Source organism: Nerophis ophidion, linkage group LG17 (genome assembly GCF_033978795.1).
Source record: "Nerophis ophidion isolate RoL-2023_Sa linkage group LG17, RoL_Noph_v1.0, whole genome shotgun sequence".
NCBI lineage: Eukaryota > Metazoa > Chordata > Actinopteri > Syngnathiformes > Syngnathidae > Nerophis > Nerophis ophidion.
The window spans coordinates 23,684,591-23,708,136 of NC_084627.1; the positions used below are offsets into that span (position 1 = coordinate 23,684,591).

At 39.6% G+C, this 23,546-nt stretch overlaps 1 protein-coding gene across 4 annotated transcripts in view; it reads left to right on the forward strand.

The window, feature by feature from the left end:
* Window positions 1–21,449, forward strand: part of hnrpkl (heterogeneous nuclear ribonucleoprotein K, like) — a 32,752-nt gene extending 11,303 nt beyond the window's left edge. Inside the window, exons 5-16 of one of the 4 annotated variants that reach the window (XM_061876617.1) lie at window positions 824–867; window positions 1,900–1,972; window positions 3,594–3,707; window positions 3,793–3,921; window positions 4,044–4,342; window positions 4,423–4,467; window positions 4,557–4,596; window positions 13,154–13,169; window positions 18,009–18,038; window positions 18,126–18,193; window positions 20,028–20,197; window positions 20,279–21,449. In XM_061876617.1, coding sequence (XP_061732601.1) covers window positions 824–867; window positions 1,900–1,972; window positions 3,594–3,707; window positions 3,793–3,921; window positions 4,044–4,342; window positions 4,423–4,467; window positions 4,557–4,596; window positions 13,154–13,169; window positions 18,009–18,038; window positions 18,126–18,193; window positions 20,028–20,197; window positions 20,279–20,309 — 1,059 coding nt within the window. In that variant the 3' untranslated portion in view covers window positions 20,310–21,449. The remainder of the gene's footprint in view (window positions 1–823; window positions 868–1,899; window positions 1,973–3,593; window positions 3,708–3,792; window positions 3,922–4,043; window positions 4,343–4,422; window positions 4,468–4,556; window positions 4,597–13,153; window positions 13,170–18,008; window positions 18,039–18,125; window positions 18,194–20,027; window positions 20,198–20,278) is intronic. The other 3 variants (XM_061876618.1, XM_061876620.1, XM_061876619.1) reach the window with 3 other exon arrangements.
* Window positions 21,450–23,546: the final 2,097 nt, after the last annotated feature.

Genomic DNA, 23,546 nt, shown 5'->3' on the forward strand with positions numbered 1-23,546 from the left:
TTTTCTAATCAACACGTTAGTTATCTATTCGGATGTACGTAAACAGGTAGAACCTAAAGTGCAGGACTGTATAACTAAAATAATTAACAAAATATGACACGTGGTGGCGACTTGACCAGGGTGTACACCACCTTCCGTCTGAATGCAGCTGGGCTAGGCTCCAGCATCCCTTGCGACCCCAAGATGGACATGCGGTAGACAATAGATAGATGGATAACACGTGGTATTTTTAAAATAATAAAAATAGCATTGGAGAATATGTATAAAATAGACGTGCGTAACTCCAAGCCTGTAGAGAAACACTTCAGCGCTCAGGGTAGAGTAGGGCCCATTGTGTTTTCATCCGCTTGCCTTTGACTGCATGAGAAAATCCAGAAGCTGTCCAGTGGGATACATTGTGGTCATCCGCAACCACATCTCTCTTTTTGTATTTATTTTTGTCCAAGCCGCACTTCCTGCTCTTGCTCACAGTCTCACATATAGTAGAAAAAAATCTAAAGTTTAGCGTGCTATTCAATTAAAAATGTATTCCTTCTCCCCCTCTTTCCCCTGTCCTTTCCTTTTTTATTTTATTTTTTTTTATTTTATTTTTGGCCACCTTCTTCCCGTTTGCCCATGTACTGGACCGACATGCCCCTCCACCTTGACGTTGGCCCAACGTCCGCCCACCCCCGAACGCCCGCCCAACTGCCACTCCTGACCGACCCTGCCCGTTAACTGTGCCCCACCCTAACTGGGCACCTAACACGTGATTGAATGCCCCCCATCCGCCCAATGCCAACCACCTCTACCACGGTCACCTCCACCACCACGGCCCATGCAGTACAATGCCAGTGTATCAGTCCCAGACAGCAGTGGCCCAGAGCGGTATGTCCCACCAGTTATTGCCTCTCTGCCTTACTAGAACATAATCAATAACCTGCCTTCTGTTCCACTGTAACATATATTATCCACATGATTCGCCCCTCCCCCAATCCCCACACACTTCTCCACATGTATTGTTTCTTTTAATCTTTTTGTCCATTTCTAAGCACCTTTGACACGTTGAATATATTTGCTTTGTCCGCTCTAGAATTTCACCATTAAAGGTGCAGCGAGGCAGGCCTACTTTCTCTTTCTCTGTTTTCTATGACTCTCACCTCTCTCCCTGTTCTTCACCCTACTGTTCTCCCACATCGCAACCCATGATTTATCTCCATGTACGCTACCTCCTGTCCGGAAATTCTGCCCCCTTCTGCTAATTGTTGGTTGTCGCTTTGCCCCCAAAGACCTGCTAATTAACATGTGTCCGAGTGACCTGATCTCAAGTGCACACTTCTGAGTACAAAGTGTTCACCCCCACCCTGGGATGTGTTTTCTCCCCAAGTGGCCACTTGAGATCTTATCACCATCACCATTATGCCGCCTTCTTAGCAGAACATCCAATCAGCATACTTTCATTCCTGTTCCGTACCAACATCAAGTTGGTAACTTCTTTCCAACGTTTTGCTACTGTGTCCTCTTGCCCATATCGTTTCTGCCTCACCCCCCCTTTCCTGCCCCCCCCCAATGAGAAAGTGTACTAGCATCGTATGCCGAGGTTTCGGACTGCTCTCCCTCCCCAACTGTGTGTTACCTGTCATTAATTGTAGCGCGCGCCCCCCCCCCCCCTCCCCCCAGACTTCTCAGACTTACATGACAATATTGATAAAGTGCATGTCAGAAGCTCATTTAATATTTGGGAGAGACAGCCCAGTGGTACGTCGCCGTCTTCATTTCCTTCCCACCTCGACCCCCCAGTTTGAAGCCTAGCTAAGCCATTTTAAATGTTGTCTTTGACATTTCTTCTTTTACCGTGTCATCTACGTGTCCTCTTTGTAACGCCTTGCTTCATTTTGGCTCATCTTGCTTTGCCGACAGGATCCTGAGTGTGAATGCCAACATCGACACAATCGGAGATATTCTACTGAAGATCATACCGACTTTAGAGGAAGTAAGACACCTAGCGCGACACTCTTGATGTGTACACAAACACACGGATGATCTTTAGCACTGTCAGTGGTTTGCTGGCAAGCCAAATCAAATTATTAAATCATTTTAGATTTAATAAATATACCATGGAATATATAATTAATTAAATTGGATTTAGATAGAATACTTTCTTTATTACACATTAATCATTTGAGTTTATTTTTAATTGTCTAAATACATAAATAGGAACTTAAAAAATATTTTGTACCCATCAGCCCATGCACTTATATAAAAAAATCAACTAACAAATGGGCTCTTACCAAAATAATTGTACTCAAAATAGATTTTATTATGAAAGCATAATATATCTGCTTACTGCCTAAATGTAGTTGCAGTCAACCCTCGCCCCAACGCGTTTCAAATACTGCAGCTTCATCAAATTGCTGATTTTTTTTTTAAAGATATTTTTAAGCATGATTTAAAAAAATGTTAATCCTAAATTTAGCAATTTCAAGCATCAAATGGCTAAGTATCCCAAAAAACTATCAATACTACAGTAGTGTTGGGCATTAAATTAGACAAAACCAACCAGTATTTTTTCCAATGAATTTCTCAGCCTCTGGCAGAATTACTGTATCGAATTAACAGTGTAAAGGTGACTAAAGGGTGTTATTTAATTTCTAGAGTGCTCATAATCTTGAAAAATCATGTTTAGAATGTCATCAACTTTTTTTATATTCTAGCTGTTAAAATATTTGATTTATATTGTGGCCTCAGAACAGTGCCAAAATTCTCGTGAGTAAAAAAAAAACACTGCACGCAGGCTCATTTTAGGCACGCGTGGTGTCTTTTTGCTATCTTTCTCCAGGCGCTCAACATTTCACCCTTTTGGCATGTAGGGGTAGGAATTGAATACATCTTCCAGTAACTCCCCTACTTTTTAATGGGTCACTTTAAACACTTACTGTCTCCTAGTCAGAGCCAATATGGGGTAGAGTAAGGTGGGTCATCATGGGTGGAGGTTTTGTGTGAGGATCCACATGTCAGAGGACAAAGAAAATTGTGAATTTGTATAAATGACTGTTCCTCAACTTAACTAATTTTCCAGTGAGTGGGTTATGTGAATCCTCAATTTTTATACAATTCATTTTCCCTGATGACCCACCTTAGTATGCCTGGAATTGGCATGGAGATAGTTTAAAAGTGACCAGTCAGAAAGGAGGGGGGTTGCTGAGCCGTGTATTCAATGCCTGCCCCTAAGTGCCAAAAGGGTAGACCGTCTCGTGCATAGAGAAAGAGAAAGACATGGCAAGCGAAAACAGATTCCGTGTGCGAGTATTAAGAGGTCGCACAGGCGCAAAAGGAGTGCACGAAGAGTGTGTTTTTATGTGCAACTATTTTGGCACCGTTCTAATGATTTCTACTTGATGGAAATGGCTTTATTGTAGTAGTGTCCGGAACCAGTTAACAGCGATAAATGAGGGATGACTGTATTTGACAAAAAAGTTTTAGCTGTCAAATAGATGCCAAATGAAGTGAGGATTGTTCATGTGGATTTAGCACATACAATTGAAATGCACATTGGTGACATGCATTGTGATCCTACAAGCATTTGCACGACTAGTTTACTGTTGCCTGTGCAGTACCAGCATTACAGCGGTATTGACTTTGACTGCGAGCTACGCTTGCTGATCCATCAAAGCTTGGCTGGCGGCATCATCGGTGTGAAAGGCACCAAGATAAAGGAGCTGCGAGAGGTAAGATGAGACCCTAATGTCCATTACTAAATTATTATTTTATTATTTATTATAAAAAAAAAAATATTTTTCCTTTCTGTACCAGAATACGCAGACCACCATCAAGCTGTTCCAGGAGTGCTGTCCACACTCGACTGACAGAGTGGTTTTGGTGGGGGGGAAACCAGAACGAGTCATCGAATGTATCAAAGTTATCATGGAATTGGTGTCAGAGGTTAGTTCACAGATTTGAGATCAACCAATAGTCTTAAAGTGAAAACACTTTTTAGATTCATGTGAGCATAGATTGATGTTTAGTTTCCCCTAAAAGCACATCAGTTCTTTTTTATTTAACAGGCAACAATTAAAGGTCGAGCTCAACCCTACGACCCAAACTTCTATGACGAAACTTACGACTATGGCGGGTTCACCGTGATGTTTGAAGAGCGAGGCAGGCGGCCAATGGGCAGCTTCCCCATCCGTGTCCGAGGCGGCTTTGAACGCATGTCCACTGCGCGGGGCAGCCGACCCCCGCCTTCCTCCAGACGGGATTACGACGACCTGAGTCCCCGCCGGGGTCCCCCGCCACCGTTGAGCAGAGGACGCGTGGGTAGCAGAGCTCGCAACCTGCCTCTCCCCCCACCGCCGCGAGGAGGGTGAGGAGCCCTGCGCCGTAGATGTGACACACTTGCACTTTTTTTTTTTTTTTTTGACTAATATTGTTCCTCAATTCCAGGGGGGACAGATTCTCCCACGGCAGCTACCATGATGACAGACCAAGGTTAAGTGGACTTTTCAAAATATCCTTAAATATAATCTTAACAGCTGTATCATACCGTATGCTAAATTGCTAATCCTCTTTGTCTGCAGTGACAGAAGAAGCCGAGGAGGCGACCGCTATGACAGCATGGTGAGCGCCGATTTTGTAGACGTTTGGTAAATTCTCTCTCAACAACAAAAGGTGATTGGAATTCCTTGTCTGAGCGTAGTATAAACGGAGAGGCTCGGAACGCTGACGCGTTTTCGCTGTGTATGCACACTGATGGAGGCCCGTGGTTGCCTGGCAACGCTTGTCTCCTTGGTTACCTCCGAGCAGCTGAGTACGTCGTTCGGAGAGCCGCCAGGCTAGCAAATGAACTTGAGCTGCAACCAGAGCCATTTTTTGGCAGGTTCCCTTCAGGTCTTTAGCTGCAAGAGAATTGTGTTTTTCTGCCACTTAGCCAACAAAAAAGTCATCTTATGATGGATATCAATAAATATCAGCGGTATAAAAATAATTTCATGGGTTTCAATGTAATCATATGCCTTGGTAAGGACAAACATGGTGGGATTGTGGATATAATACCGAAATTAAACTTCCACACAGTTACTCTGGTAAAATGTCTATATCTAAAGGATAATGCAAAAAATTTAACTAAGCGAAATATTCTTGAACATCACTCTTTGGATGTTGCCAACATTAATGGTAAAAAAATGTTTGAAAACAGAATATATATTTATGTGTGCGTGTAAATAAGTAGAGAGAGAGAGGATATATATATATGTATGTATGTACAGTATGTGGAGAGAGAGAGAGAATAGATATATATATATGTGTATGTACATATGTGTATGTTAGGGCTGTTAAAGGGTAACCCCTAACCCATATAAATATACCAAAAAATAAATAAATATATATATATATATACACACACACATACATACATACATATTTGTATATACATGCATACATATCTACATATATGTATGTACAAACCCCGTTTCCATATGAGTTGTGAAATTGTGTTAGATGTACATATAAACGGAATACTATGATTTGCAAATCATTTTCAACCCATATTCAGTTGAATATGCTACAAAGACAACATTTTGATGTTCAAACTGATAAACATTTTTTTTTTTGCAAATCATTTACTTTAGAATTTGATGCCAGCAACACGTGACAAAGAAGTTGGGAAAGGTGGCAATAAATACTGATAAAGTTGAGAAATGCTCATCAAACACTTATTTGGAACATCCCACAAGTGTGCAGGCTAATTGGGAACAGGTGGGTGCCATGGTTGGGTATAAAAGCAGCTTCCATGCAATGCTAAGTAATTCACAAACAAGGATGGGGTGAGGGTCACCAATTTGTATGCAAATTGTCGAACAGTTTTAGAACAACATTTTTCAACGAGCTTTTGCAAGGAATTTAGGGATTTTACAATCTACGGTCCGTAAAATCATCAAAAGGTTCAGAGAATCTGGAGAAATCACTGCACATAAGCGATGATATTACAGACATTTGATCCCTCAGGCGGTACTGCACCAAAAACCGACATCAGTGTGTAAAGGATATCACCACACGGGCTCAGGAACACTTCATAAAACCACTGTCAGTAACTACAGTTGGTCATTACATCTGTAAGTGCAAGTTAAAACTGCTATGCAAAGCAAAACCCGTTCGAGTCCACATTTCAAATTATATTTGGGAACTGTGGACGTGGTGTCCTCCGGAACAAAGAGGAAAATAACCATCCGGATTGTTATAGGCGCAAAGTTCCAAAAGCCAGCATCTGTGATGGTATGGGGGTGCATTAGTGCCCAAGGCACGGGTAACTTACACATCTGTGAAGGCACAATTAATGCTGAAAGGTCCATACAGGTTTTGAAGCAAAATATGTTGTCATCCAAGCAACGTTATGGACGCCCCTGTTTATTTCAGCAAGACAATGCAAAGCCATGTGTTACAACAGCGTGGTTTCGTAGTAAAAGAGTGCGGGTACTTTCCTGGCCCGCCTGCAGTCCAGACCTGTCTCCCATCGAAAACGTGTGGCGCATTATGAAGCGTACAATACGACAGCCAAGACCCCGGACTGTTGAACGACTAAAGCTCTACGTAAAACAAGAATGAGAAAGAATTCCACTTTCAAAGTTTGAACAATTGGTTTCCTCACTTCCCAAACGTTTATTGAGTGTTGTTAAAAGAAAAGGTGATGTAACAGTGGTGAACATGCCCTTTCCCAACTACTTTGGCACGTGTTGCAGCCATGAAATTCTAAATTAATTATTACTCGCAAAAAAAAAATTAAGTTTATGAGTTTGAACATCAAATATCTTGTCGTTGTAGTACATTCAATTGAATATGGGTTGAAAAGGATTTGCAAATCATTGTATTCTGTTTATATTTACATCTAACATGATTTCCCAACTCATATGGAAACGGGGTTTGTATGTATGTATATATATATATATATATATATATATATATATATATGTATAAATATATATATATATATATATATATATATATATATATATATATACATATATATATACATACATACAAATACACTCACATAATAATATACATACATATATGTATACATACATACATACATATATACATACATACATATATACATATATATATATATATACACACACAGTGGGGCAAAAAAGTATTTAGTCAGCCACCGATTGTGCAAGTTATCCCACTTAAAATGATGACAGAGGTCTGTAATTTTCATCATAGATACACTTCAACTGTGAGAGACAGAATGTGGGGAAAAAATCCAGGAATTCACATTGTAGGAATTTTAAAGAATTTATTTGTAAATTCTAGTGGAAATTAGGTATTTGGTTACTTTAAACAAGGGAGATCTCTGGCTCTCACAGACCTGTCATTTCCTCTTTAAGAAGCTCTTAAAGCTCGAGGGGACGGCGTGGCGCAGTGGGAGAGTGGCCGTGCGCAATCCGAGGGTCCCTGGTTCAATCCCCACCTAGTACGAACCTCGTCACGTCCGTTGTGTCCTAAGCAAGACACTTCATCCCTTGCTCCTGATGGGTGCTGGTTAAAGCGCTTTGAATACCTTAAGGTAGAAAAGCGCTATACAAGTACAACCCATTTATTTATTTATGTCTCTTCTGTCCTCCACTCGTTACCTGTATTAATGGAACCTGTTTGAACTCGTTATCTGTATAAAAGACACCTGTCCACAGCCTCAAACAGTCAGACTCCAAACTCCACTATGGCCAAGACCAAAGAGCTGTCGAAGGACACCAGGAAAATAATTGTAGACCTGCACCAGACTGGGAAGAGTGAATCTACAATAGGCAAGCAGCTTAGTGTGAAAAAATCAACTGTGGGAGCAATTATCAGAAAATGGAAGACATACAAGACCACTGATAATCTCCCTCGATCTGGGGCTCCACACAAGATCTCATCCCGTGGGGTCAAAATGATCATGAGAACGGTGAGCAAAAATCCCAGAACCACACGGGGGGACCTGGTGAATGACCTGCAGAAAGCTGTGACCAAAGTACCAAAGGTTACCATCAGTAACACACTACAGCGACAGGGAATCAAATCCTGCAGTGCCAGCCGTGACCCCCTGCTTAAGCCAGTGCATGTCCAGGCACGTCTGAAGTTTGCCAGAGAGCACATGGATGATACAGCAGAGGATTGGGAGAATGTCATGTGGTCAGATGAAACCAAAATAGAACTTTTTGGTATAAACTCAACTCGTCGTGTTTGGAGGAAGAAGAATACTGGGTTGCATCCCAAGAATACCATAGCTACTGTGAAGCATGGGGGTGGAAACATCATGCTTTGGGGCGACTGATCTGTGTTAAGGAAAGAATGGATGGGGCCATGTATTGTGAGATTTTGAGCCAAAACCTCCTTCCATCATTGAGAACTTTGAAGATGAAATGTGGCTGGATCTTCCAGCATGACTGATCCCAAACACACCGCCCAGGCAACAAAGGAGTGGCTCCGTAAGAAGCATTTGAAAGTCTTGGAGTGGCCAAGCCAGTCTCCAGACCTCAACCCCATAGAACATCTGTGGTGGGAGTTGAATGTCCGTGTTGTTCGGCGACAGCCCCAAAACATCACTGCTCTCGAAAAGATCTGCATAGAGGAATGGGCCAAAATACCAGTTACTGTGTGTGCAAACCTGGTAAAGACATATGGTAATCGTTTGACCTCTGTTATTGCCAACAAAGGTTATATTACAAAGTATTGAGTTGAATTTTTGTTATTTACCAAATATTTATTTTCCACCATAATTTACAAATAAATTCTTAAAAATTCCTACAATGTGAATTCCTGGATTTTTTTTTCACATTCTGTCTCTCACAGTTGAAGTGTACCTATGATGAAAATTACAGACCTCTTTCATCATTTTAAGTGGTAGAACTTGCACAATCGGTGGCTGACTAAATACTTTTTTGCCCTACTGTATACAGTGCAGAAAATAAGTATTTGAACACCCTGCTATTTTTCAAGTTCTCCCACTTAGAAATCATGGAGGGGTCTGAAATTTTCAGGGTAGGTGCATGTCCACTGTATGAGAGATAACCTAAAAAAGAAAAATCCAGAAATAGCAATTTATGATTTTTTAACAATTTGTGTGATAAAGCTGAAAATAAGTATTTGAACACCAACATTAATATTTGGTAGAGTAGCTTTTGTTTGCAATTACAGAGGTCAAACGTTTCCTGTAGTTCTTCACCAAGTTTGCACAGACTGCAGGAGGGATTTTCGCCCTCTCCTCCACACAGATCTTCTCTAGGTCAGTCAGGTTTCTGGGCTGTCGCTGAGTAACACAGACTTTCAGCTCCCTCCAAAGATTTTCAAGTGGATTTAGGTCTGGAGACTGGCTAGGTCACTCCAGAACCTTGATATGATTTTTACGAAGCCACTTCTTAGTTTTCCTGGCTGTGTGCTGTGGGTCATTGTCATGTTGGAAGATCCAGCCTTTCTCACATGACTCCTCTGGATCATCCAAATGGTCATTGGCAACCTTAAGACGGGCCGTAACATGTGCTGGTTTAAGCAGGGGAACCTTCCGTGCCATGCATGATTTCAAACCATGGCGTCTTAGTGTATTACCAACAGTGACCATGAAAACAGTGGCCCCAGCTCTTTTCAGGTCATTGACCATGTCCTGCCATGTTGTCCTGGGTGGATTCCTCACCTTTCTTAGCATCATTGAGACCCCACAAGGTGATAAAGTATCTTGCATGGGGCCTCCATTCCGATTGAGATTGACCGTCATGTTTAGCTTCTTCCATTTTCTAATGATTGCTCCAACGGTGATCCTTTTTTCACCAAGCTGCATTGGCAATTTTTCTGTAGCCCTTTCCATCTTTGTGGAGTTGTACAATGTTGTCTCTAGTGTCTTTGGACAGCTCTTTGCTCCTAGCCATGCTGAATGTTTGGGTCTTACTGATTGTATGGGGTGGACAGGTGTCTTTATGCAGCTAACGACCTCACACAGGTGATTTCTGGATTTTTCTTTTTAGGTTATCTCTCATACAGTGGACATGCACCTACCGTGAAAATTTCAGACCCCTCCATGACTTCTAAGTGGGAAAACTTGCAAAATACCAGGGTGTTCAAATACTTATTTTCTTCATATATATATATATATATACATACATACACATAAATATATATAAATATACATATATATAGAGCTAAATGTGTATAGATGTATGTTTGTTTATGCACTATATATGCATGTATTTAAATATGTTTGTATGTATATGTATGTGTGTTTATGTATGTATTTAAATGTGTACGTGTGTGTGTGGGTGTATATTTGCGTGTGTGGATGTAGAAAATGAATGGATGGATGTGTGTGTGTGTGTATACATATATATATATATATATATATATATATATATATATATATATATATATATGTATATACATATATATGTGTATATATATATGTGTATATATATATATATATATGTATATACATATATATGTGTATATACATATATATATATATATATATATATATGTGTGTGTGTGTGTGTGTGTGTATATATGTATATATATTAGGGCTGCGAATCTTTGGGTGTCCCACGATTCGATTTGTTTATTACTTCGATCAATAATCGGATAAAAGAGACAAATTACATTTCTATCATTTTCAATTCTTTATTTTAAAAAACAGCATACTTAGACTTAGACAAACTTTAATGATCCACAAGGGAAATTGTTGTGGCACCATGTCCTTTCGACTTGCCAAATAAAACAAGGCAACTGTTACAAAAATGTTTTTTTTTTTTTATAAAGTCCACCATTGTCATGCGCAATAGCAATAATTTTGCTTAGTGTAATTTCAAACCTGTCTACTAGTTATTCCAACCACTCTGCAATGTTGGATGCTGAATGTCTTTCCTCTAGTGGCATTGTCGTAAGGCAGATTGACTTCATGTTCCATTCGTCTCCAATGTAGTGGCATGTATTGCCAAGGCTTCCGTGGTTACACTTGTCCACACATCAGTAGTGAGAGTGGCTTTTATGTCAGTCTGTACTGCTTGGAATGTCTGCTCGTACTTCCTCTCCATCAGTTTGGTAAAATGGGTCCTCGAGGGAAGAGTGTAACCGGGGTTGAGGACGAGAATCATTTTTCTGAAACCTTCATTCTGCACCATTGATAGTGGCCTCATGTCAGTTAGCAACATATTCAGGTAGCATCAGTCAATGCAGCCGCTTGCTGTGGTGTGCACACCTTCCTTTGTACCAAGTCTCTAATGCTGCCTTGTTTCTTTCTGAAATGAGAGAAACCATATTATGAACATACATAGTAGCATCATTTACATGTAATTCAATACACACTCAGTTGATTTAATTAATAATTTCTGACGTAAAAGGCAAATACGCCACCACATTAACAAAAACAGCTAAATTAAATAAATGGACTTTGGAGTTGCAGAATACACCAATAACAACACACAAATGTAACTCATCAGATCAGAACTGGGTCAGATATTGTACACGTTTCTGTTGTGAATAATAAAGGATTCATTTTAGGCTGCCTCGGAATAATAGAATGAAATATTCCAGCACATTCATAACGTTTAGTTATACTAAAGTGTCACTCAAATGTAAATAGATTTATATGGCTTTTTGGGGCCCGGCTACATTGATCCATTATGAAACGAACCTGAGATATTTCTGTCCGTTATGTTTATTTCCAAATTGTTAACCATGCGTTTTCCCTCTCAAAACGGAGTCAAATGTGCCGGAGACACATTATCAGCCCCATGTTGCAAGAAAGGGATAACGTTAACGTTACTCACAAAAAAGAGCTGCCGTACTTAACTCATGAATGCCTGTTGCCACTCATAACAACACAGAAAATGAAGTCGTCCACTCTCCAACACATTCCTAACACTCTGAAAGTTAGTACACAACAGTTGCTGCAGTGCTGCCTTAAAAAAAGTCGGACACAACGGATCAGTTTATCCGGACTCTGGACTTAAAGTTACGTACCGTGAGTTATTTCCTTCATCCATGGCTCCAACATGTTTTTCTCTTCAGGCACTCCTGCTCAGTGGCTCCATGCCACGCGAGGTCTGGGCATTTTGAAGTTTTTAAAGTAAATGTTCCGACACTTTGGACGACTTAGGTCGTACAATTTTCTCCATATAAGCAATAACTTTGAGATGTTTCTCCGCTGAACTATCCGTACTGTTTCCCTCCGCCATTTTTCGAATGTTTCCACAAAGGAGACTGTGTGGTCACGTGAGCTGCACATGACACATCATTGGCTTGCTTACTGCCACCTCATGAGGCATAGCCTCGGCGCCGCCCTGGCACTGTTTTTTTTACTGTTTTTGTACTTATTTTGTTTATTGTTTCTCAGCTGTTTGTAAATGTTGCAGTTTACAAATAAAGGTTTACGAAAGAAAAAAAAAAGAGCCTCTGCGCAATCGATGACTAAATTAATCGCCAACTATTTTTCTAATCTATTTTAATCGATTAGTTGTTGCAGCCCTTATATATATATATATATATATATATATATATATATATATATATATATATATATATATATATATATATAGTGGCTACAGCTTCGATGTTAAATGTCTAGAAAATTACTTAACAGTCTTTATTCGAGCTTTAGGCTGCAGTTCATCTTGCTCCCTGTGAGTGTCACATTAGTCAACATTTGTAAAAGCCCTTTATACCAGTACCCATACTTTAAAATGATTCATATCTAGAAACAGGCGCCAGCTGTGCATTAAGAAAGTGGCTATTATGTCATCGTCGCATAACTATGGAATTGCCAACAATCAAGGTCGTAAATGTAGTTTTGACCCACATACGTACAAGATAAGTTCCATGATAACAGGAAGTGGTTATGTTGCGGTCGTTCCAAAGTTCAAGTTGTGTCAGAGGCCAGCAGGTGTGACATTTCAGGTCAGTGAAAGAGCATGTGTGAAACGTTAATGTTTGAACACACCCTAAAATGCACCTGGAATATGTCCAGAATCTCAATTGGTGTTAGTTAAGCCTGGTCTACCATATGTATAAGGTAGAAGTATAGTTGGACATAGTAGTAATATTTAGATAATGATGCCTTAATTGTTGTTGAGAGAAAAATGGGATGTGAGCAAACTATCTTTATGACACTAAATCATATTTGTTTTCTTTTTTCTTCCATGTTTCTGAAATACAGAGTGGAGGCGGTTATGGTAAGTGTTAATATTTCTGGTAATACTGTTGAGATACACATTAAAGCAGCATCTTTGAATTTTTGGTCCTTATGGGGGTCACTTTCTTTGTGTAGACATAAATGGCCAATTTTATTATTTTTCAATATAATGGTATTCTAAGAGTGAAACAGTCACCTTCATTAAACAGGCAACATTGTCAAATCCAGGCATGAAAGTCTGTTTTTAAACATTCATTTTCCTTCTCAAATTATCACGTGTGAATTTTTCAAATGAAATGAAAATATGATTCGAAACAAGTTTTGTTGAACGCTCGCCTCAGCCGCAGGTACTCGCTGTTCCCCTTGCCAAAAAGCCGCACTGAATTACAGGATGACGAGACAGTCAGGATCACCGAAACAAGCTTGCTAGTTAGTTAACCATCGAGCTAGCTAAGTCGCCTCTGATTGTTCTCCTAGCCACAAAGTTAACTGCTGACCACTTTGCTGGTTTTCATATTTGGATGATTGCAATCCGTTTTGCCTCCAAGGGCCAAAATTAAAATGTGGCAATAGTCCAAAGGCTAAACAGCAATTGTCACCATTAAATAGCACAAGTGAGGAATTTAGCCTCTCAGCGCCATACAGTATACAATATAAGGTAATAGAGATTGTTGCAGACTAATTCAGTTAACATGCAACGCTGCATTTTTATACACTTTTAACCTCAAAACATTCAAAGGTTATTTTCTGCTGATTTTCAAAATTTCCAGTTTTTGTTCTGTAACGAGCTTCTCCTAGATATTTCATCTGATTGCGTTCTACCTTTACCAAGACACGTTAGACATATGGAGGCCGCTAAACTTCAAATTGTTACTTTTCATTATAAGGTGTGTGAAGCATGGCGACCAAGTTTATCCTTTTTTTATACTGTTAAAAGGTCACAGCTTCACCACAGAGCAGGGGTTTAAAATTCAATTTTACGTTAATGATACGACAAAACTAATTGGCAGCTCAGTCGCCAGATTTTTACCATACAATTTCCGTTTTTTTTCTACAGCAAATTACTGAAATTTGAAGAATAGCAATGCTGTAGTTTTTACATAAAAATACTGGTGTATGAGCTTCTAGTTTTTTTTACCGTAAAATCTATTAATTTTTTTTTTTTATAGTGCATTACTATAAATTGAAAAAGAGTACCACTGTTACCACCACAGGGCCATAGAATTAGCATTCTCCACATATAGCGCAAACGCAACTGAGGTCAAGACATTGGCGCCATATCATAGAAGCAACAGCTATGCCGTTTAAGCGTCTTACAGCCTGCAAATGCACCAGTCCTTTTATTTTATTTTCACTTATTTCTTTTGCGTCATGCTTTTTTGACTCATTGTTGTTGCTATTATTAATTTACTTGTTTACTTTATCGTTGGTTCTTTTAAGTTATATTTAAAGTTTAGATTTGGTGGTTCAATAAATACCTACGGTATGTGAATAAATACTTTGGTTATTAATTGGGATTTCAATATCAATCAAATTAATTGTGATATGTTATTTTTGCCATATTCTTCCAGCCCTACACAAACCGCATAACACAAAGGTGATTTGCGTTGCAGAGGCATCATATGCATCCTCTTTATTTAATAAACACTATTTTAAGTCTAAAAAGAAGTTAACCGTTAAAAAACACAATAAGACAGTACAAGTCTGTTACCAAAAAAACATGGCACTACTACTTCTGCTGTTTGTTCTCTTGCCAACCCTCCTGAATTTTCCGGGAGACTCCCGAAATTCAGCACCTCTCCCGAAAACCTCGCGGGACAAATATTCTCCTGAAAATCTCACGCCCCCTCCAGCTCCATGCAGACCTGAGTAAGGACACCCTTGTTTCACGTCCGCTTTCCCACGATATAAACAGTGTGCCTGCCCAATCACGTTATTCCATACCGCCGATGAACATGGTGCAGATGGAGAAGATATTCTCGGCGTCCGTGTTGGCGCACACATTTAAAGCCGACGCTGGTCAGGCTACTGAAGGTAAAGAAGAGGGCGGCGATGTACGAGCTGTGCACCGACGGGCTGCCGACCGTGTTGTTGACGTAGGGCAGTGGTTCGCAACCACCGGGCCGCGGCCCTATACCAATCCGTGGATCAATTGGTACCGGGCCGCACAAGAAAAAAGTAAAATAAAATACTTGTATTTTTTTTTTTTTATTAAATCAACATAAAAAACACAAGATACACTTACAATTAGTGCACCAACCAAAAAAACATCGCTCCCCATTTACACTCATTCACACAAAAGGGTTGTTTCTTTCTGTTATTAATATTTCTGGTTCCTACAATATATATCAATACAGTCTGCAAGGGATACAGTCCGTAAGCACACATGATTGTATTTTTTTATTAACCTCTGTCGGACAAAATTTCAAGCTTTGGGGACCACTGACGTAGGGCATAGGTTTTACTTAACAAGTATCGTAAATATTTTTTAACACTAACATTACACACAGTTTGAACAGTAATACTGTGTTTGAATATAGGAAAATAAAACATTGTACTTTCATCAAATAATTATTTGGCGTACCACTGGTGGTACATGTATCATATATTGAGAACTGCTGTGCAAGTGCAACAGCTGCCAGCTGGTGTGGCTGTACAATAGCCCGTTGTGTAAACCACACTCCCAGGTGCCCTACGAGCTGCACTGGACAATGACTTGCAGCCCGTGGCTTTTAGCTGATTGGCTAGAAAAGCTTGAATTAGCTCTCAATTGGTGGGGATTTGCGGTTGACCCCAGCGTGTGCAGGGTTGCACTGTACAGGCATCATCATACTCATTGGCAGACCATCCTTGGGGAAACAACATATTTGAAGCTCTAAACCAGGGGTCTCAAACATGCCGGCCCGCGGGCCAATTGCGGCCCGCGAGACGTTATTATGCGTCCCGCGCTTTGATATGACAATTTAATGTTGGTGCGGTCCGTGAGTTTAAAATGGCCCGCGAGTTTAATATGAACGCGCTTGATTGGTTCTGCTTGCCAATGTCCGCAATTTTCCCGGGCACCAATTCTCTCAAAGCCCCTGTCTGTTTTAACCAGATCAACAATATTCAGGGAGTGCCATTATGGCTTTGGCGCCCCCTACATCCTGAACTGACAGCGTGCAAGCCCAGTTGTATGTTGCATCTGGCCATGTGAGACGCACGTGTTATTGCCAGATATATTTGATCAACAGCTACACACGTCACACTAAGGGTGGCCGTAAAAAACTTTTAACACTGTTACAAATATGTGCCAGACTGTGAACCCACACCAAATAAGAATGACAAACACATTTCGGGAGAACATCCGCATCGTAACACAACATAAACACACCAGAACAATTACCCAGAATCCCATGTAGACCTAACTCTTCCGGGCTACGATACCCCCCGCTACCACCATCCCCCCACATCCCCGCTCTCCCTACTTGCGTCGGTTGAGGTGTTGTATATTGTAGCCCTGCAAGGTGTTCTGGGTATTTGTTCCCTTGTGTTTAAGTTGTGTTCGGGTGCGGATATTCTCCCAAAAAGGGTTGGTCAATCTTGTTTGGTGTGGTTTCACAGTGTGGTGCATATTTGTAACAGTGTTAAAGTTGTTTATACGGCACCGTCACTGTGATCTGTAAGGCTGTTGAACAAGTACGTCTTGCAGCCACACGTTGTTCTGCACAAGTCTCATACAACATGATACACAGCCGGCACATTGGTTGTGTGATATAAAAGCGTGCGCGATGACATGTAGTGGAGCAGTAGTTTTTTTATGGGGGTGCGCGGACCCCTGGAGGTACTTGAAGGTATGCCAAGGGACAAGTGAGATTTATTAAAAACATTCTTAAAAACAGCAGCAATTCATAAATATTTTATACATATGTTTATTGAATAATACTTCAATGAAGTATGAATGTAAGTTCATAAACTGTGGAAAAATAATACAACAATCCAACATTCACTGTTGACAGCTAGACTTTTTGTGGACATGTTCCATAAATATTGATGTTAAATTTTTTTTTTTTGTGAAAAAATGTTTCGAATTAAGTTCATGAATCCAGATGGATCTTTATTACAATCCCCAAAGAGGGCACTTTAAGTTGATGATTACTTCTATGTGTAGAAATCTTTATTTATAATTGAATCACTTGTTTATTTTTCAACAATTTTTTTGTTATTTTTACATATTTTTTTCCAAATAGTTCAAGAAAGACCACTACAAATGAGCAATATTTTGCACTGTTATACAATTTAATAAATCAGAAACTGATGACATGGTGCTGTATTTTACTTCTTTATCTTTTTTTTTCCAACCAAATATTCTCTGCTCTGATTAGGGGGTACTTGAATAAAAAAAATGTTCACAGGGGGTACATCACTGAAGAAAGGTTGAGAACCACTGTTGTAGAGGACGTTAAAGGCAGTGCAGTCACGGCAGCCCTTAATAATGTCGGCCGGGTCAAAATTGGGAAAAATTCGGGAGAATGGTTGCACCGGTAGATTGTCGGGAGGTGCACTGAAATTCAGGAGTCTCCCGGAAAAATCGTGAGGATTGGCAAGTATGTTGCTAGGGCAGGAAAGCCATTCATAGAAGGTGAATTCATTAAAAAGTGCATGTTAGATTTTTGAAGAAATATTTTCTTGCGGCCCAGCCCCACACAGTTTCTGCATCCAGTGGTCCCCAGGTAAATTGAGTTTGAGACCCCTGCTCTAAACCTTTTGGACAAATTCTGACTTCTGTGATGTTGGAGGCGTTTGACCTCAGAAATTGCAGTATTTGTTGGCGGTGTTCTAGTCATGGTAAAGAGCGCTGTGGTGTATCTTCAGCTTTGGTCTTGTTTTCTTTTTCAAGACAACAATTCCTGGGATCACTTTCATTCTGGTGAGTGAGTGAGTCTCAATTGGGCTTTCTCGCAATGTAATTCAACACAAGTTGACTTTTTAGGACACTTTCTTTTTTGCTTCCCAGGTGGCCGGGGTTCATACAGCGACATGGGAGGTCCCGTCATCACAACGCAGGTCACCATTCCCAAAGATGTAAGTGGAACATAACAAGGAAAAAGACACTTTTATTACTGGTTCATTTGATACTATTTTTTTAACATTTGAATAAGTGTCAGAAGTCCCAGCATAGTGTATTTGCCAAAATCTTGCCTTTATGCTGGAATTTAGACAGTTAAGGAGTGCTTTTAGTAGTCTGTACATTTAAAGCTAATAAAAAGAAGCGCTTTTGTGCACTTAAACAAATGTTTAAACCTACAGTTAAACACTAATTGATGCCATATTTTACATACATTGTAACATTACAGACACAATTTTTTGCAACAGTAGCGTAGCTATGTGAGCTACAGGACCAACTGACACACTTTTTTAGCAACATTAGCATAGCTCTGTAACCTATAGCGCCAACATCCATCCATTTTTTACCACTTGTCCCTTTAGGGGTTGCGGGGGTCGTTGGAGCCTATCTCAGCTGCATTCGGGCGGTAGGCGGGGTACATCAAATACATAAATGTTAGCAACACTAGCATAGCTATTTGAGCTACAGTGCTAACATTACAGACACTAATGTTAGCAACACTAGCATAGCTATTTTATTTACAGCGCTAACGAGCATAGTAATATAAGCCACAGTGCTGACATTAAGGATACATGTTAACAGCTGAGATCGGCTCTAGCGACCTCCACGACAACGAAAGGGACAAGCTGTAGTAAATGGATTGATATTGGCAACACTACCGTAGCTATGTCAGCTAAAGTGCTAGCATTGCAGACATAAATAGTAGCAACACCAGTGTAGCTATGTAAGCTACAGTGCTAAAATTGCAAACACAAATGTTAGCAACACTTGTGTAGCTATTGAAGCTACAGTGCTAGTATTACAGACAAATATTAGCAACACTGTGAGCTTTAGTGCTAACATTGCAGACACATGTTAGCAACTCTAGGATATCCAGCAATGTAAGCTTCAATGCTAACATCACAATCCCAAACATTATCAACATGACCGTAGATCTGTGAGTTACAGTGCTGACATTGCAAATGTTAGCAACGCTAGCGTAGCTATGTGAGCAACAGTGCTAACATTACAAACAAATAGTAACAACGCTAGCGTAGCTATGTGAGCTACAGTGCTAATACAACAGAAACATTTTAAGAGTAACATCATGCTAAGTTAGCCTATTGGCTGAAGAAAAACAATGCTGTTGCTGGCTGGCAGACAGTTGAGAACCCAGGCTTTATTTGAAGATATAATGTAGTGACTAGGGATGTCAGATAATGGCTATTTTGGCGATATCCGCAAAACAGCAGCTTGGAAAATGAGACATGCTCTCCCTGAGAGAGCATGAGGAGGTTGAGGTGGGCACTGGTGGGGGGGGTTTGTGGGTGGCGTATATTGTAGCGTCCCGGAATAGTTAGTGCTGCAAGGGGTTCTAGGTATTTGTTCTGTTGTGTTACGGTGCCGAAATGTGTTTGTCATTCTTGTTTGGTGTGGATTCACGGTGTGGCGCATATTTGTAACAGTTTTAAAGTTGTTTATACGGCCACCCTCAGTGTGACCTGTATGGCTGTTGACCAAGTATGTCTTGCATTCACTTGTGTGTGAAAAGCCGTAGATATTATGTGATTGGGCCGACACGCAAAGGCAGTGCCTTTAAGGTTTATTGGCTCTCTGTACTTCTCCCTACGTCTGTGTACCACGCCGTACAGCGGTGTTTTGAAAAGTCATACATTTTACTTTTTGAAACAGATACAGATAATTTACAATATTACATTTTAAGGCATTTTTCGGCCGATGATATCGGCAGTCCGATATTATCGGACCTTTCTAGTAGTGACGTTTAAATTCGACACTATGATGATTTTGCAGCTTGCTGGCTCCATCATTGGCAAGGGTGGACAAAGGATCAAGCAGATCCGCCACGAGTCTGGAGCGTCCATCAAGATTGACGAGCCGCTAGAAGGCTCAGAGGACCGCATCATTACCATCATAGGAACGCAGGACCAGATCCAGAACGCCCAGTATCTGCTGCAGAACAGGCAAGTGCTCCACACTGACGGACGGGGGTTGAAAGTGCTGAAAATCATGTCTTCATTGACATGTCTTGTTTTTTGTTCCAGTGTGAAGCAATACTCCGGTCGGTTCTTCTAGAAAGGAACGAAGAGCCATGCTGTACGAACTGTTCACGCCCTCCTTTCACAGCCGACATTCCTCGACTGTGGACGGATCACACAATTTCTTGTCACAGCTTCTACAGTATCGATATAGCACTTTTGGAAAACCAAGGAGCTGTAACGTCTGATCATTTTTCAGGATATTTTCATTTGTGACACCATTTAAAGTTAAAGTTTGCTGTTGTTTGCCACCCCAAGCCTGCGTTACAGTGCAGCACGCTGAACGTAGATATTTGTTTTTTGTACTTCATACTCTCCAAAAGAAGAGGTTTGGTTAAAACCATTTAGAACAATACTTTTTTTTCCCCCAAGTCACGGTGTAAGAGAATGTGTATTTTGTGCTAAAACACGCTGTGTGCTAAGAAATCACACGTTTTTACATCTGCACAATACATTTGCAGCAAATATCGCCGTGATCAGTTAAGACCGTATTGGCGCCTCAAAACAACTTATTAAAATAGTGGTTCTCAAACATTGTTCCCCAAGTACCACCTCTGAAAAAGTTAAAGCTCCAATCACCTCCATATTGACCAACATTACAATACAGTACATAGGCCTACGTATTCATTAAAATCAAGGCAGAGGTTTTATTTAATATTTTTGACCTCTGTAACATTATACAAGATTTGAACAATAACAGTGTGTTGGAATATAGGAACATCTGTACTTTAATCACTTTGAGAATCACTATTATTAAAATGTCTTGTTCCCCTTCTCTTTGCTATTGGTAATATTTTAGCATAAATGATCATTACACCCGCAGACCTCTGAAATCATTTGTGAAATACTTTTTGCTTTAATGTTCAATGAATGTGCCAGTTTGATATTTCAAGAGATTTTTTAGGTATGTTTTTCATAGGGACAGGAGGAAGCTGTACAAACGTGTGTGTATATATTTACAATACATAGACACCCTTTCATCAACTTTTTCTTCATCTCGGAAGGAGATTGCGCAAAATGGTTTGATACTACAGTATGTTTTTTTGTTTTATTTTTAGTGATAGTTAATTGTATTTCTGCATCGGGTGCTTCTTATTTTGGTGATCTGTAACCATTTTTTAAATATATCTGTTTGATATCTTGCAGGTGTTGGCTAAATAAACGGTTTTGCACCGTGTGTCATTTATTTGCACCGAGGTTTCTGGCTTTGTAAGGAAAAAAAACATACACTTTCATACCTAAGCTCAACATTCTTGCAATTACTGTAGTGATGGATAAAATTGTCAATTTATTGATAAATTAAATGAATAGCTGTTTATCAATATTTTTTGGACCTTACACTTCAGGAATTGTCCTTTTTTAAATTTAAGACAAACGTATGCCGTTAAGTAGACACTGTCACTTGTGAGTCGAAAGAAGAGCTTCCTGATTAACATAGTTTGTTGCTTCACAGTCAAACGACACAGCAGTTGTATCGACCATGTGTTTTTTTCTTCAAGTGACGCTTAAACGCATGGAGGGACGCAGTATTGATGCTGTAGTTTCGTTTGACCCATCACTATTACTAATGCTTCTATTGCACCGAATATACTTGTAATAGGGGGAAATATGTATTTAATTCCCTGCTGATTTTGCAAGTTTCGGCAGCAAATGAAATAAGGTACTAACTACTGATTCCCTTTTATGCCAAACTGGTGGATCGTAATGCACTATAATTACTTGTTTACGTTCAATTATGTAATTTCGAGGATAAATTGTACTTTTACTTGAGTATTTTCGGTGTGAAAGACGCTACTTTTACTTGGTTACATTGAGTTTTATTCTAATCGCTACATGTGCTTTTATTATATTCATTTATAATCTATTGATTAGCGATGTGCGGCTTGATACTGAAATATCGGTAAAGATAATACCTGATCTTTATCAAAATAGCGATACTTTTGATACTTTAGTTCAGGAGTGTCCAAACTTTTTCCAGCAAAGGCCGCATACTGAAAAGTCAGAAGTACATCATTAGTAAATATCGGAACACTAGTCTTTTTCTCATTCCATACTGATTTTAATTTGTTGTTGCCGTATAAGAATCAAATAATAGGATTGTATAACCTAGTGCCAAAAATGCTGCCTGTACAAAAATATTTATAATCAGTTACATACTAAACATTATTGTATTTTTTTCACATTGAATACAATACTATTTTAGGTTTTAAAGTATATTTTATTATTTTGAGATTTTCTAATATTTTAGATAGGGGTGGGTAAACTATTTTTTAATGCTAAAACACACATATATGTATATATATACACTTTTTTAAAAGACAAAACATGTTATAGTTGACAAAAGTATATTAAACAATTACAGTTTTCTCATTACATTCCGATGTTTTAGTCTTACATTTTTACAGTTGAATTTTTATTAATCATTTGAAAACAATCTATGTGATGATGATTTCATTTTCCAGCATTATCTGGCACCTGCCCAAAGTGCCAAAACCACCAGTAACTGGTGTACTGACCACGGCATTACTGTCTTCGATTGGCCTGCCAACTCCCCTGACCTGAATCCCACAGAGAATGTGTGGGTTATTGTGGAGAAGAAGCTGAAAGACACCAGACCCAATAATGCAAGTGAGCTAAAGGCCGCTATTGAAGCATCCTGGGCATCCATAACACCTCAGCAATGCCACAGGCTGATTGCCTCCGTACCACGTTGCATTGATGCAGTAATCCGTGCTAAAGGATTCCCAACCAAGTACATTAATTGCATTTTCAAATGTTTGATTTTGCTTTGATGTCATAATTTTTTTTTTACTTGGTCTAAGATAATATTCTAATTTATTAATAAAGGGATTTCTGAGTTTTCTCAAGCTGTATGCCATAATCAGCAATATTAAAATAATAAAAGGCTTGCAATATTTCAGTTGCTGTGTAATGAATCCAGAATGTCTGACATGTTCATGTTTTTAGTTGCATTACAGAAAATAAAGGACTTTATCACAATATTCTAATTTTCTGAGACAGTCCTTTATCAGCACAAATTTTCGGATCAGTGTCGCTGATACCAGCCTTAAATTTACTCTGTATCAGATGGAAAAGAAAACCAGCGGTAGTCATTTCGCTCGCTAGAGAGACTTCTTCCAACGGACACTGTCACGTGACACTGGTTCACCAATCCAACGTAAGCACTATTGACGTTTGATTCCATTCCGCCAATCAAACGGAGCCTGGCAGTCACATGACCACACTCACTACATAACTTAAAGAGCGACATGAC